Source organism: Amblyomma americanum, chromosome 11 (genome assembly GCF_052857255.1).
Source record: "Amblyomma americanum isolate KBUSLIRL-KWMA chromosome 11, ASM5285725v1, whole genome shotgun sequence".
NCBI classification, from domain to species: domain Eukaryota; kingdom Metazoa; phylum Arthropoda; class Arachnida; order Ixodida; family Ixodidae; genus Amblyomma; species Amblyomma americanum.
Window position 1 is genome coordinate 18,021,994 of NC_135507.1, and position 16,993 is coordinate 18,038,986.

A 16,993-nucleotide genomic window follows, 5' to 3' on the forward strand; every position below is an offset into this window, starting at 1 on the left:
ATCCTCTTCTGGACAAGGCCAATTATCTCAGTAGTTTCTTTTGTTTAGCACGCCGCAGGACCGTCCAAACACACACACACACAAAAAGTTATAATTTTGATTTATTGAGCCCTTCCTCCTCTAAATATTATTTTTAGCCTTCTGTCCCGCGGGAGAGAGAATTTTTTCAATGCATCCCGCACAGCGATATGAGTTGCAGACCCCTGGTACAGATGCAAGATATTTGAATACTGATGTCCCGGAAAACGCCTCCTGGGCTCAGTCAAAAACCCGGAAAGACCTTTAAGCATGGAGAACCTTGCTGTCCAAAAACACATATTGAGTTGGACTGAACTCAATACAAAGGACTAAAAGGCGCACTGCCCATCTGCTTTATCTTACTAGGTGTACCATGAGTGAAAACCCCTACGACATCCTCGGAGTCTCTAGAACAGCCAGCGAAGCTGAGATCAGGAAGGCCTACCGGAACCTGGCGTTGAAATACCACCCGGACAAGAACAAGACGCCCGGCGCCTCGGACCAGTTCAGACGAGTCGATGAGGCGTATAAAGTGCTGGGCGACAAAGAAAGACGAAAGAAATACGACGGCATCTTTAAAAAGGATGGTGCCGCACGCAATGCATCTGCCGGCAGTTCTGCGCGGTTCAAAGCTGGGACAAACATGGATGCTAGTTTCGGTTTCAGCGCCGGATGCTCTGGCCCTGGAGGCGCTAACAAGCCTTTTCCTGGACCACCGGGGAGTGCGCAGAGCGAAAGTTTCGGGTCCGGCACGAACTCTGCAGGGCAGTGGACCAAATACCAATACGGGCCTGGTTTCAGCGCCCCGTACAGCCCCAGTGCCAACCCGTCCTCGAAGTTTTCAACAAAGTACACTGCACCGGGTAGCACACAGAAGACCCAAATGAAACAGAACCCTGCCGTGGAGCATAACCTGGACGTGACGCTCTTTGAGGTTTTGCACGGTTGCACCAAGAAGATGAAGGTTACAAGGACTGTGATGTCACCGGACGGCCGAACGTCTAAGCGTGAGGAGAAAGTGCTCACGGTCAACGTAAAGCCCGGTTGGAAAGCAGGCACCAAGATAACATTCCACCGCGAAGGAGACCAGATTCCCGGCACTATCCCGGCGGACATCGTGTTCATCATTCGTGACAAGCCGCACCCGCTGTTCAAGAGGGTAGGCGCGGACGTCCACTACCAAAAAAGGGTCTCGCTTGAAGAGGTGAGCCTCCTGTTATGGGTTTAAAATTACGTATAAGCTTAAAAGTACACTTATATGTTTGTTTAGTGCTTGTAATTCTTAAGCCTTAACTTCAAACCACATTGTGTTCTTAGCAACAAAGCCTTCTTGACTTTGGGCACAGGGTGTAATAATTTTCAGCGCACTGCGCAAATTCGTGATATTTTAATCATCCGCGCGCCCAGTGCCGGCCGGGTGACGGGTGGCGGCAGATCGCGCGGCACAATGCCGAGACCTTTGGCTGGGCCGGATGTTGCCGCCGCCGCTCTGTCTGCCACCACGCCGACGCAGTCTCGACAAATGCTGCCGTCGTCCCGTACTGTAAGCAATCCACAATCTAACGGCATCTTCGAATGGTCGTCTTCGTCCTGCGAGACGGAGCGACCAGTTCGGGTGCGAACTCGATCACGTGAGAGGTCACGTGATGGAAACAGAAAAGAACGAAAGTGCTTTGGCAGAAATCGATTGGAGCATTTTAGTTATTTCAGATTTCTTCCTGTCAATGTCCTTGCGTAGGGCAGGCCAGTCTATTAACAGCCGCCGGCAGGGAGGTTTTGGGTTTGGTTAGTTTGGTTTCTGGGGGTTTAACGTCCCAAAGCGGCTCAGGTTATGAGGAACGCCGTAGTGAAGGGTTCCGGAAATTTCAACCACCTGGGATTCTATAACGTGCCCTGATATCGCACAGTATACGGGTGTTTAGAATGTCGCCTGGGAGTGTTTTAACTTCGAATAATTTTTACCGTTTGCTGTTGAACTTTCCGTAACACTATTTAAGAGCTGTAGCGCCAAAAGGACAACACATAGCAAGCGAGGCGGGCCAGGCGCATGTGTTGCTATGTGTTGTCCTTTTCGGCGCTACAACCCTTTTTTGGAAACATGCACCAACTAGCCCCCCAACAAGTATTACTATTTAAGAGCGCTGTCAGCGTTGTCGACACCATATAGCTTTGCCGGCTGACGCTGACGCTATGAGCTACGTACAACTTGCGACTTCAAAGTGCATACGCCTATTCTTAACAAGGTTCGCACTAAAGGACGGGTAAATATTAGGTGAACACCACAAGAACATCGATAAAGTTCAAGGTAACTTGATTCCCAGTTCAAGTCCAGGTTAGCTCACCGCACCAGAATGACAGAAAACGTGAGTTCTTCCTCTCTTTCTTTCTCTCTCCTGCACTTACAGGCTACGAGTCATTTCAGATTGACGGCACCCACGCTGACCGGTGGCAGAATAACTGTGGAGCTTGGAATGGACAACATCAACGCATGCATCGCCACTAAGGTCGTCTCGGGCGGGGGCCTGCCTCATCACCACAATCCGAAAACGCGCGGTGACCTCGACATACGCTTCGATATAGCGAACTGGCCCGTGCTGATGACTTATGCCCGAATGTTACCCCACATCTATTTCTACTGCAGCAAGTGCGACTACGTTGTCGCGAGGAAGGGGCACTCCCACTAGACTGTCCAGGGGGCCACTCTGGACGAAGATGATGTACAGGCATGATTATTAATAACTACACAGGAAGATAAATTTCATGCACAGTACTTACGATGCTGAGAGATTTGCACGATACCGTAAGCAGCTCGTTCTGCTGAAAATCCATGCATCGTCACCCGTCGTCCAGCGTCAGTCGGAATAAATCCCAGTATTTCTGAAATATTGTCCCGATGTGGTGACTGAAATCCGGGGAGCAGAACGGCAGCGAAAATGGCGTCTAAACAAAATTCTTTATTTGGGCTGACTCTCGCCCCCAGTGGACTGATCTCTCGGCGGTGGCGTAGCAACAAGCGTGCTCGGCGGTCGTCGAACAGAATGCCCGCCGCTGTCGGCCGTGCTCAATTAAAAGCTGATAGCGAAATTTCGAGATAAAGCGTGCAAAGTTACTAGAACATTCTGGAGAAACATAGAATCAGCTCTGCCTGGATACGATCAATTGAGATGAATCTGGGCGCGTCTTGCATCGCAAACAAAGCGATAAAGCGGCGTGGCGACAGATTTGAAGAATGAACAAACACTGCAAACATTCGCGCCAATATAAATATAGAAAAGTGAAATAGCTGGCATTTGGGTTCGAAACCGGGCACTATGCGTGCCAGGCGTGCACGCAAAGCAGATGTCACGAAGTGTTTTTGTTTTATTGCATGGAAGTACACACATACTGACGGGCTTCAAGTCCGACTTAATCAGGGCGCACTCCGCCACCCGTCATACACTTTGCCCGCACATCAAATTCCCGAGAGACACATGCATCGAGTAAAGGCAGCCAGGCAGGAGGTCGATCCTGCGCAGCATATATCCCCAGGCGCCCCCGCACCATAGCACACTGCATCCTATCTGAACAGAGATTTCTATGACAACGCGACTCTGCGTGGTGCTTGGGGCTTTTCCACAGGATAAGCAGTCGCAAGAGCACTAAAAGATCACATGGAACATTGGAATCTTCCATTGTAGGCAAACATCTTATGTACAGGGCGTACTCTCAATGTCCTTCAGAAAAGTCACTTTTTCACGGAGCCACGTTTTGACAGGCAAGGTTGACAAGTGAAGTTTAAAAAAGAAAGTCTTTGCGGGCAACTGAACACAAATCCGTTGCACCCGTTTCAATACACTCTGTTGTCTAGAAAGGAGGGGTAAGGCTGCCAATACATCGGTAGAGAAAACCACGTCTCAGTCAGAACTTTTGTCATCTGTCTTCTGCATATAGATTGAAGGTCTTTAGTTCAAAAGCATTAGAGGGGCACCTAGTGAACGCGTTGTGGTATGTACGACTTAGTAACGTGTGTTTAGGGTGTGTACTGATCATACAGTTATTAAAAAAATATAAATATGCTACTTAGGCTTTCAAAATTGCGCGGAACGAAAAGGCGGTGTCATGGTGGTTCACTGCACTGAAACAAATGGTGTGTATGTGTATGAGTATGTAGTGACGTAGTATGCAGTGCAGTGTAACCTAGATAGTGATTGGCAATTGATAGTAGATAATTGCGATAGGTGATTGGCAATCGGTAATGTGATTGTGGATTGGTAATCGGAGAAAAATTGCAAAAAACGGTATAAAAAGCGAAAAAAAAAGTAGAAGGCTCTATCGCGTCTACTTTTAAAGGTCCTCCTAAACTTTTCTTCTATTCTTATTATCGCTATTAGCAGTCACCCACGGTGTTTCGTTTTAGTACAGCCTACGCATTCTTGGCCTCTACGTCACACTTTCCGCGATGTTTTCAAGATTCTGAGCTCATCCGCGAGTGTTTTGCTGCATGGATCCTGTGCCATGTGTCTAACAATGCCAAAACCTGGCGTTCAGCCTTCTCCACATGCTCGATAAATGGCAGCACTACAAAGAAAGAATTTAATTCATGCATGTCGCAGTCAGTTATTTGTTTCACTGTGGTCAACTGCTGCACAACACCGTTGTTCATCATGGATGGCACAGGAGAGCTGGATCAAGGATGAACGGGCATGTGGTTGGTTCACAAACAACGAGTCAGATATGTTCAATGTTATTGTTGTGGGTAATAAACTTATGTTCCAACAGGAAGCATGCACTCCAAGAGGCGGCTAAAGTGGCTCCTGAAGGGCTGTTCCATGCTTGAATGATCATTCGCTTCTGATTTGCAAGCTGCGGATCGAGTTGAAGCGAAGAAAATATGTTAAGGTGTCGCGTGAAATCCGTTAATAAGGTTTCATGTGGACATTTTTCACTGATAGCACTTCTCATGTTGTCAGTCCAAATCGTTGCTTTTAGCATGTCAAACGTTGTAACATCAACGCGTTAGGCGTGGTGACCGAAACAGCCGCAACCTGCAAAGCCCAGTTTCGCGAAACTTCCCGTCGTCTAGCTCAAACCTCAGCCACACTACATTTTTTAAATCAGTAGGCTTCATCATAGCTATCACCTGCTATCTTTGTCGCGTCGTAGGACACGTTGTGAACGCAAAATATAAAATGCGGTCTAATTCGTCGTTCGCCTAGATGACTCCTGTATAGGAATGCGCGCTGTTCAATGTTTAGATATCATACATGCACAAGCGACAACCAAAAAAAAATGTTTTCGCTGAATAAAACTTTTTCCACTCATTCCATTACGTCACTTTTGAGCACCCAAGTGGCAGCAGCGATGACGTATTGTGTACGACATGTGTCCCCGCCTGTCATCCTCGTCTCGGCGCCAAACGTCTGTTTCAAATTTAATTTATTTTCCACACATTTCGGGTCAAGTCGGTCAGTCGGATGCAAGATACAAGCATGTTAGCCTTGGCACAAGCATACTGATGAGGCATGTGCATTATCGAAGATGCAATTATCCTCGGCACTATCTTTCGATACGTTTTGTGTGTCGGCATGGTATCGTTTGTCAAAAATGATAGTATAGAAGCAATGGTATCGAAAACATATCTTTGGCATGTCGTGTTTTTTAACGATACCCAATACCAAAAAAAAAGTGCCGCAGATTTGGAGGCTGTTGCGAATCAGGCTTTGGGCCTGCGGCGTTTGCCAGCTGGTTGTGCACTGCAAAAAGGCGAACAAGGAAGAGACGATGTCAATGCCGATGGTCCGGTTAGCCGTCTTTCTTCCTACGTTCGTCTTTTGGTAGAGATGACATATATGCAGCGCTTCTGCACATTCGACGACACGAGGGACAAGGAGACAGGCTCATCGCTTACCAGCCGCGAAGGCCCTTCCGAAAGCTGCAAGCGAACGATACGACCGGATTCTAAATGTCAACAGTGTCACAAAAGGAGATAAATACAAAAGAAGAAAGAAAGGAAAAGATCAGTAAAGTCGAGCGTAACTACGAGAAGGATATTCGGGCTACACAAAGAAAAACAAGCCAAGCATAAGCCGCTGGTCAAGTGGCGGCGGGAAACGGAGGTTTCCTCTCTACAGTCGTATAAGTCTGTAGTGAAGCTGCGCCCATATTCAGGACCTATGCACAGAATTCCTCCACGACAAAAAAGTAGGCCATTGTTAAAATTTCTCTTGTCACCTAAACAAGAAGCTAACGACAAGAAAAAAGTTTTAAACTCTAAATTTTGATACCTTGCTTGTTTAATAAAGTCAAACATTAAAAAGCTGATTTCATATACTTTTGTGACTGGCAAGAGGAGTGATACAGTACTCCGCGGACCGTGGCCCATTGTTAACAACGGCTGTTTTTTTTTAAGTTGTACCCTACTCTAGCGTAGAGCGTCGTTGCTTTTCAGGAGAGCAAGCTGCCGGGCTAGTTGGTGATGCATGTTGTTTAGTAGGCAGCGCAAAAAAAAAAAACGGACGAGGGACGGAGGGACGTCTTTTTGTGTCTCCAACTCCATCCCTGGTCCGTTCTTTTTTTTTTGCGCTGCCTACTAAACAACATCGCTGCCTTGCGGGTGGTTCTTCGCAAGAAGCTGCTCTTCCGGCGAGCAACTCGCCATCCCGCCACCCGCAGCAGATAGCACAGAGCGCCGCCGCGCGGCAGTCTATGGGCGCCGCCATATTGGGCGCTGGGCTGTTACATTACCCCCCGGCTGTTCTCGTAGTACCGGAAAGAGTTGGAGCTGACGCCTCCTCCCTACCCCCCCCCCCCTTCTCGGCACAGCCCTGAAAACCGGTTTTCCCAAGGGTCGTGAAGAGGCCTCCAGAGGACGCATCTTGTGAGGCGCGCGGATGACGACACTCGTCCGACGTCACGGGTTCTTAACAGTCGGCACCAGACAAGCCCGATAGCAGCGTGACGGCCGCAGTCGGATTCGGTGCGCGTGTTCATCGCTCACAGACTCGCCGTGGTACGAAAGAAAGCGTCGAAGCAAGCTTCTCTGTGCACAGCCTCGCCTTCTCTCGTATTACTGGACCCCGGCAAGTGGCCACCTTCGCAAGTCTGACGATCAACAGACTCAGGTATTCCGCCGTCAACCCTCGACGCTTTCTTTTTCGTCTTTTCGATTCTGCAGGCTGCAGCCTGTCATTGCCCCGCACGGTTAACTCTGTTATTATATGTGACTGATAACTATGACAGAATTAAACTGCCTAATTCACTATTATGAAATCACTCGTTTTCTCATTTTATATTTCCGAGTGTTACCTGCCGAATGTTACCGCGGCCGTTTCGATCCCCAATAAATCGCTCCTCGCGCAATAGCGAATTGTCCCAAGCAGCACCGAACACTAAGTTTAAGCTAGAAAATTGGTAAGTTGCATGTAGAGTTACGTGTTAAATCCGAACGTTAATGTAATTTGAAAATCTAACAAATACCTCTGTTTGTTGTATTGTAAGCATTCAAATTCAAAGCAAACATTGTGCTAAAGCCTGGACTCCATGTGCGCGAAAGAGCGAGCGACGCGACAAGGCGGCACGGCGACGCTCGCTTGTGGGCAACCTCCATGCAAGCGAAGGCGGCAGGCGACGCGAACCCGCGACGTGCGCAGCGGACTCCGTGCTTTGCGCACTCAAGCTTAGAAACACGCCCGTAACCTGTTCTCTCTCTTAAAATTTTGTGAGTGTTCCTCATAGTCAGGGCCAAAGGAATATTTCCTCTACGGCAGCGGTCTAGCGGCAGTGGAGATAGCCAAAGGCATGCCTGCGGAGACGAAGTCACATCACGGGTTCACGGGGAAGGTGTACTTTCGTTCGGTGCCTGTGCACTCCGGCTTAGTAAAAACACTCCCATAAACTGCCACCGCAATCTGATTGTAAGTGAGCAAACTATAATTTACCAGTGAGAATGGGCGCCGCTAGTGTTTCTGCACAGTTGGAGCGCAGCGGCACGGTGGATTGAGCGCCGGTACCAGCGGCTTGACACGCATCCCTCCCTGCAGTACGCCCGCTCGCGTAGCCCGCTCCAAATGCTGTTAGCCCTCCGCACCCAACAAGTAGATTGTTTTAATTATTTAAATCGTGCGCGTCTGCCTTTCAGCTACAAAACCAAATATTTTCTCGACGGTGGCGATGACCAAGACGACGGGCTGGTTTCGTGAGATGTACCCGTGAGAAACCGTGGACAAACCGGAAACTGCTTTGGGGGGCTCTGATTGGCCAGTGGCGTGGGGGACTTCCGGGCGAAGAGCGAAATTTTCTGTGGGTGCAGATCCGAGCGACACATGCATTTTGCTTCGCGCGACGGCGTCGCTTGCCGCGTTCGCGTGAGTTTTCGCGTATATGGAGTCCCGGCTTAATGCTGTGTTCTAAATGTTGTTATAATCTTAAATATAATGATGGATCTTGTATGTTGTATATTAAGTAAGTGTTTAACGCTTAAATATCTAATATTGTGATCAAGATTTTATTCAAGGTTTAAATCATAAGTTTAAAACAACATTGCGAATATATTTGAGTAACTGGGTCCAAGAACATTTTCCCTGTTCGTACAGGAAGGATGTTCTTCAAATAGCGCAACTTTGCAATAAATCACTCACATTGTTAGCATAGATCACATACACGGAACTATTATTTGGATACAAAATTTGCCTATTATCCGTTCACCGCTACTATTCATGGGATAACCTTCAATAATGGATCCATAAGCCTCTCCACGTGGTATGCGTTCGGACGTTATCGCGTATTGGAATTAAAGTTTCACTCTCGGTGTTGGCCCTTGCGAAAAAAAAAGAATGCGATTAAGTAGTGCACCTTCGCAACTGATGGGTGTAGGGGTTGACGAGCCAGCGTCAGGTGCGCGGGACGGCGGGAAAAGGGAAAGGAGGTATGGCATTCCTTCGACATATTTGCCTATGTGGGAAGGGTGGCCGGTGACAGGCATCATCGTGTGGCCGCTTGTCAACAGTTCGTCAAAGGCCAGGGCCATTCATTGCCCCTTGTGCCTGCAAACCGAACAGCCCACCCTTGACCGGCTACATTCCTTTCAATGAAACCACTGGCAGCAGCTGGGCACAACAAAGAACTCCCCCCCCCCCCTTCCCTTCCTGGGCGAGACTGCATGGTGCCTTTCCGACTCTTTGGAATGTCTCAAGTGTCGAATCCGCACGCAGGGTCAGAGCTGGTCCTTCTAGGGAGGCGGCCGATTGACACCTGCGGAAAGGGACTCCGCTTCCGTCTAGTTTTTTTTGTGTTTGTGTTTGCTTTACCTTGAGAGAGGATATCGCATGCGCTATCAAGGTTGTAGGCGGGACGCGCGATTCGCAGAGCCAGTCGCTTTTGCAGAGATCGCTCTGAAAACTAAACATTTTGACAGATTTGCCTATCTGGTTGGGTTTGAAGACTTATAATAAACTGTACAACGCCAAACAAAAATTTTAACTTTAACTCAACTTTTCGAAGTCGACTCGGCTCCTTCATCGGGGGTGACTGAGGGCAGTAGCTAGCGTCTTTTAAGTATGGAAGGGAGGGGGGGGGGGGGTCAATGGACTGACAGCCGTGACGCAAAAGGCGCGGAGGAGGAGGAAGGGGGGTTTAGCCTGTTAGTCACGCTGGCGCACTGCAGGGAGGTGGTGAATGGCGACTTTTTTTTCGGTTGAGTTGCAGAGCGAAGTCCCTGGGCATATACTGGGGGCAGGTTTCCTTTTCTGTGGTTAAAGGTACGGTTAGAGTCACTAAATAAAGTACCGTCACTGCAGCACGGCGGTAAGCAGGGGCGGCCATTTTGTTGTTTATCATTGTTGCCAGATTGCCGCTTCGGCGACCTCGCCGCTAACTTTGGCCCGGCCATTTTGTAAACAACGCTGTTAGCCACCCTGCGCTGCGGCGGGGATCGTAGCAGTACGGCATGGAGCCGCTCAGATGCAAACGGTACAGCTGTTGCCTTCAGTTTATGCTTTCGTCGTGCGGAGCTGAAATGCTGCGAGGCGCGGAATCCCTGGTCACTGAGTCGGTCACCGGCAGCACTAGGACTACCACAGTTGGCCGACTGAAAACGCATAAGCCACAAAATGGCAGCCCCCACTAACCGTCGCAGTGTAAACAAATATCACGTGATGCAAACTGACCAATGATCGTGGCGGCGGCACAGAACAATAGGAGAAAAGAGTGCCGGTACTCTAAGTCTTTATTTAGTGACTCTAGGTACGGTGAGGTTATTCCAATGTTTATTTGTAAAGGAAAGGTTCAAATAATCATAGAGTAATGGTGGTAGACGATGACGCCATTTTACATACATCGTTTTCGGCGTTTAAACAAAATACATGCATCAGTCGCAGATACGGATGTCAACCCCGCCGATATTAATTCACCGCATCTGTGAAGTTCGCTGGCCTTTCCGTGGCGCCATCCGGCCTCGTGTTCGCGAGGAATGTCGCACCAGTGGAGTCGGAAGTCGTTGTATTGTGATCAGCGCGTCGCCAACAAAGGGACCCGTCCCGTCCCTGCCTCCCTTTCTTGCTGGGAATGTCTTTGTGTTCTACTCGCCGTCACGGGAATAACCCGTCTTGAACAAGCTTAGGCAGGTAGGGCGGTCGACATGTGTTAGGTGTCATGGGGTTGCCGAGACTTCGGGAATGCAGGAGTTGCGTGAGGGAATGCAAGAGATACGCAGGACCAAGTGACCATGAAGGGCATTCTTCCCTTGACGGCTGTCTTTTTTTTTTGTCTGTAAAGTACTTGAGTGATCGTCTCTCTGGCATGCGTTTGTCTCGAATGCACGTGTGCGAAAGAGAAAAAAAACGGATGACAATGTTAGGAATGTAGTAACTGTTGTGCCCATGGGTGCCGTGGGAAATGGCAGTCGTGTATGCGCTGCTTGCGAGTTTGGTTGCAACATATCCTTTCCCAAAGGTTTGTCTAGACGAGGGAATGGACCATGGATGGATGGATGGGATGGATGGATACGGCTGAACCCTTTACATCGGGCGGTGGCTCAAGCCACCTAGCCATGTCTTGTGAAATTTTACTCCTGTCTTGCTTTTAGCCACCAATCAGATAACCTTCGCTTGGTTACTTCTAACCTCTTAAAATCCACTTTCCCTTCACTATCCCTAAACCCCAATGCCTTGGGTAAGTCAGCCCCGCTGCCTTCCACTGTAGGGTGAAGCCCTTTACAGAAAAGTATCAAGTGTTCAGCTGTTTCCTCCTCCTCTCCGCACGCAATGCACAAAGTGTCTATCTCCTGGTACCTGACTCTATACGTCTTAGTCCGCAAAACTCCAGTCCTGGCCTCAAAGAACTTCCCCTACAATTATCATAGATATTTTCTTTGACAATTTCCTGTTTAAAGGTCCGGTATGTTTCTAGTGCCGATTTCGTCAGCATCCCTATTTTCCACAAAGCTCTCTCTGTTCCTTTAACCTTTTTCTTAACCGATAATTGCTGATTTGCCCCCTTACTGCTGTCCAGATATTTGCTTGTCAATTTTCTAGTTCGCTTTCTCCATTTCGTGTCAACATTCTTTATATACAGGTATCTGAAAACTTTCCTAGCCCACCGCTTTTCCTCCATCCTTCTCAATCGTTCCTCAAATGCTATCTTACTGCTAGCCTAGGCTGCTAGCCGCCTGCCGTGCAAACAGGGAAGCTCCGCTGGCACTTTTGGTTGGAAAAGGGTTCTCGAGCAGGCATGTGCAAAGGTAGATTTCAGCTGTTCACGTGCGCTTGTTTTCTTGTTTAAGCGTTGTTTCTTCGCCGGAAACGTGCGTTTGCTAACGCAAGAGGCTGATAGAGGAGGAGATCACCCCATTTCCGTTTTTAGAAACGGGGTGAAGCAAGTTTTCGAGTTTTAGCCTGAAAAACGACCATGTGTGGCTAAACCTGCAGTCTACTACTTTACCGGAACGCCGAATGACCAAATGAAAGTGTGCGTGAATGTGCGCCATGTGCGGGCGAGTGTAACAGCATAATGAAATGCACTTTCCTGATGCGCACAGACATTTATGTTCGCGCTTCCTTGATAGGGCAGCAGTTTCTGCTAACTTATGCAGCACCTTTTGCAGCAGGCCACACTTAACTGATTATACTAAACGACCCGTTGTGCCATCTCAATCACGGCTCGTGCTGATGCGATGGAGCATTGCTTTGCGTTCTAACAGGCCGCTGGAGCGTTAGAATGCGCGGATATAGGCGAGGTTGCGCTCTGACGCATGCTTCCGCTGTTGAGATAGCACAGCTTGACATTGTAGCATTTATGCTGAATGTTCATACTACTATAAATAATTTGGCTGTCACCGAATACGCAAGTGCGTTGATGGAAAGCCTCTCCTAGAACGACCGAGCTGCGCGCACTTGGAAGCAAGCGCGAAATGTACCAGGAACAGTCGTTTCGAAACATGCTGGATGCGCGAATTACTGGCTCCATTAACGGCTTCGTCTTTTGCGCGTTGTATCTCGTCGCGGCTTTTATTACGTCCAAGTATCGCTGTTGTAAAACGCGTGGTTAGTTTAGTTAGAAACGCGTTGCAGTTACATGGCAGCTACGTGGCAGTTACAGCTCACATCAGTCGCCGCACTACAGCGCCGGAATGCACGGCCAGCTCATGTTTTCCAACCAAAACCAAATCGCCAACAGAGGGCGCTAGCTGCGCCTTCACCGCGCATGCGCAGAAACTTTTCCGCAAATGGTCAGTTGCAGGGCTTTGTCTTTCCTTTCCCCAACCATTTTTAATCAATATTCTTTTCCCAATCTGTGATTAGTTGGCGGAAACCTTATTTTCCTTTCCCTGACCACTGATTAGTGAGGAGGGCCACTTGTTACGTAATTGGTTGCTGTCCCCGCTAAGAGCGGAGACACAGGGTTTAAAAGTAAGCATTCTCGGGTGAACCAGGGCGGAATTCATCTGATCAACGGTTTAGCCATGTTGTAAATAGTTTTCTCCTTGCTTGTTTCTTCTTGTTTTATTTATGTTGTAATAAATAGTTAACCTTCTCCTTTTCTCGAGTAACGTGAATGTTTGCGAGTTAGAACCACCGGGTCATCAAGAAACCCCGATTTCATCTTCAACAAGGTGTTTCCTCTCATCGCCACCAGAAGGGGATCGCAACTGGCGCAGTCGAGTCGGGAACTCAACTGACGCAGTTTGAAGAGAGGGCAAACTCAACTGCGTGCACAACACAACTTCTTTTGGTTTGTGATGGAATAGCACAAACCGACCGGACAGGACGGGGAACAAGAGCTGACTTTTTAGTATTATTTTGTATTATTTATTTTTTTAGTTTATTTCGAAGAAACACGGCTTCTTTTGCCATCTTGCACAGCCACATGCGTCACACCCATATCCCTCACGCACTCTAAGAACACAAAATCAGTTCTGCAATCATAAAGGAGAATCAACTTTCTGGCTCCTTCTTTGTCAACGCTACAGACGGCTTGCTGATACAATGGTCGCGTATCCTCGCCATCGAAGTTGCCTCCATGATTCGCGACACAAAGATCAATTATCGCCGCGAATCATCGATACCGAGGCTACGCGGCTGGCAGCACAAAAATATAACCAGCGAAAAACGTTGGGACGGACACAGCGCTAGCGTCCGCCTCTTGATTTTTCAGTCCTTTTGCGCAGCTAGAAACAAGAGGAAATGAGTCTCTAACTGTGTTTCTTTTTAGGTTCCTCGTATATGTGATGTTCTTTCTCTAAAATAACCGCTAGCCACTATCAACGCTACTGCATCCTGGTTTAAAGAGAGGCACATATAGTCGAGCGTTAAAAATGGCAATTCATTCGCGCCTAACGTACAACAAATGGTAGCCAGCGTATTGTCGGCAAGATGTTACCCTCGATACCGGTGAACTACACAGGCATTCACATCGCTTTTAATCTACGTTACGTTGATCACTTCCTTAAGGAGGTTGACCGCGGATGCTAGGATTCTTAAACGCAACTTCCACTTGGCTCCCATCGAAATTAAGCTGATTTTATCCACATAGTTCGTTCGCATTTAAGCATACCTCGTCGGTATGGAATACGAGTGGTCGAACTTTTCTTGGTCGGCTGGAACTAAAGTAACGCGCTTAATCTTGGAGTATCAGCCATGAACTTGAACTCTGGCTTACTGCAATTTCAAGCCCTTGGCAATATTTCATGACACGGACGTCTCATCAAATTTATGCCCGTGATGAGCAAGATTTCACGATACGGATGTCTTCTAAAATTTATGACCGTGACGAGCTAAGCCTCGAATTTCTCGTCGCATTTTTATTATCACCACGGTTCGACTGCACACATTCAGAGAGATTGGATCAGCAAAGCCTTTTTCCATTCGCTGTGTTTTTTTTTTCATCTCAAAGCGCTGTGCGCAATGTAATATACACTCTCTTGAGCAAACTTTGTCTTTTTGCCCTTTTTAAGCATGACTGTTAATTACTCCTGCCTAAAACATCATCATCATCATCAGCCTTACTACACCCACTGCAGGGCAAATGCCTCTCCCATGTCTCTCCAATTAACCCTGTCCTTTGCCAGCTGCATCCACCCTTTTCCTTCAAACTTCTTAATCTCATCCGCCCACCTCACCTTCCGCCGCCCCCTGCTACGCTTGCTTCTCTTGGAATCCACTCCGTTACCCTTAAGGACCAGCGGTTATGTTGCCTTCGCATTACATGCCCTGCCCAAGCCCATTTGTTTCTCTTGATTTCGACTAGGCTGTCATTAACCCGTGTTTGTTCCCTCACCCACTCTGCCCGCTTCCGATCTCTTAACGTTACACCTAGCATTTTTCTTTCCATGGCTCGCTCCGTTGTCGTTAACTTAAGCTGAACTCTTTTCGTTAGCCTCCACGTTTCTGCCTAAAACATGAGCTGTACCAACGATTGCGCGGCCCACCTTCCTCTACAGCGGTGTATTCCCCGCTTCCTCATTGAGGGTATGCTACAAACGCACAAGCATTGCACAACGACCTTCGTAAATGCTTATGAGTAGGGTGTTTTTTTACGCGGTGGCCAAGAACCGGTAAGGATGCCTCTAGTGATTTGACCAACTAGTAACGAGGCGTCAGATACCGTATACATAAATAATGCGAAACTGCTTTCTCCCTTTCTCTTTTCATCTCCTGCAATCTCCGTTTCTTTGACTGCGTGCTCCCGTATAGTTTCGCATTCGCGGAACTTGCCTCCGCTAGTTGGGCTGTTTATAAGCCCGCCAGTGTTTAAATGACCCCCCCCCCCCCCACCCGTTTGTTTATGCTGTTTCTATCTCAAGCGCCGACTGTCGACTGAATCAATTGAGGAAACGGTACAAATGCAAATACGGTCGAGAAAAAAATCAAACAAAATTTTAAAAAGCAGCCGGAATGATTGAAGCTATGAGATGTGGAAGGAAAGATACTTCCTTTTTATATAAGGTTACAGTTAGATGGGTGACTGATGCACATTACGCTCTTTTTCTGAATGCAGAAACCCCCCACGACTTTGCGGGTCAAATGGTCTTTGTTTCGCAAAAGAACTATAGTGTTAGTATATACTGGTGCTTTTAAAAAAACTCCTTACACTGAACATGTGTATTGGAAGGGGGTTACTTTCTTCTCTTGTTCTTTCGCGCTCCATCAGCCGCTATATGAGTCGTCATATACTAGCGCACTCGTAAATAAAAGTTGACCCGAAAAGTCATGGAGGCTTTCTACCTTCAAAATAGGAGTGTAACATGAGTTGGTCACCTTTCTGTGACATTGCCTAAGAATAAAAATAGCTGTCTTACCGCCTACTCATCATAGCTGCAACAATTCCGGATAAATACGTTTCAAAATGCTGGTTTGGTTATTTGCTTCTCAGCGTATTTATGTGTGTACTGTTTCCTCAGTAAAATGACTACGTATGCAGCGCTTGTCTGCGTTTTCTTCTATGTGGCGTCTATGCTTGAGCTGTTGACTCACAATGAATGCTTACCAAAGCGCCAAAATTTCTGCTTTCACCCCCTCTCACGTTTCCCTTTCTTGCGTAAGGCCGTTCGCAGTCAGAAGAAATAAGGTAGAACACGCCAGATGAAAGGGTTATGTGTTATGCAAGCAGCCGTCAAGATGCCGCGGGAAAACACCCGCGACACAGATGGCTTCAGGCCGGCAACAATTCTCCCCGTGCCGTGCCCGCTGCACAAAACCGCTCTGGGTGTGCCAAAACGACTTGATATGGTGCTTAAAATTGCACTGTTTGGCGAGGCTTCGTGACATTGCCCGAAGGTTATTAGTGGCTCTCCGTAAGGTAAGGCCATAGTTTTAGACTGCGTGAGCTGAGGGTTTGGAAAGGCGGGTGCATTGTCGAGTTTCGTTCTTGCGGGGCGCTACAGAACAACGATGAAAGAGTGGTGCGGGTCGCTGGTGGTGAGCCGAAAAAACATGCGCTCTGGTACAACGTTTTAAAGAAACCCGATGGGGACAAACTTCGTCGTCGTTCATAAAATTCGCCCATTGGATGCAGGGGAGCGACGTCTCCAAACCGGAAGTGACGCCACTACCGGTAAAAGCTTCAACAGCCGCTAATGCTAGCGCATTGCCAACACAAAATAATTAGATGGCTCCAGTCATCTTTTTAACACGTGTTGCCATGTTCTGTCCGTCGGCTGTGCGCAACAAAGAAATTACGCAACGCGCAAACAACAACACTGGCAAGCAAGTAGTCGCGCATTAACTCCCCGCCCCTATGTCGTCGTCACCTGCAGTCCTTCCAGCTGCAGTCTGTGTGCTGAAGCGCATTTTTTTTTATTAGCTTGCAAGTCTGCTTTTAGTTTGAGGACTGGAGTTCCGGTTGTAATTTTTTTTATGAATTCTCCACGTAATCTCCTGAAAACGACTCGCCTTCATTCTAGCAGTCAAAGTGTGCTTGTGATTCTGCAAGGAAAATTTGTTTTGTTTTTTCAAACATTCGAAGTCTAATGAACAAATGTGATGACCCGTGCTCCCTCATTGAC

The 16,993-nt window shown here is 47.9% G+C and overlaps 1 protein-coding gene across 1 annotated transcript in view; it reads left to right on the top strand.

Moving 5' to 3' along the window:
- Positions 1-391: 391 nt before the first annotated feature.
- The window catches only part of LOC144110955 (uncharacterized), a 38,306-nt gene continuing 21,704 nt past the window's right edge, over positions 392-16,993 (top strand). The window contains 2 exon segments of the mRNA XM_077644029.1: positions 392-1,222; positions 2,424-2,689. Of these exon segments, the coding sequence (XP_077500155.1) occupies positions 392-1,222; positions 2,424-2,689 (1,097 nt within the window).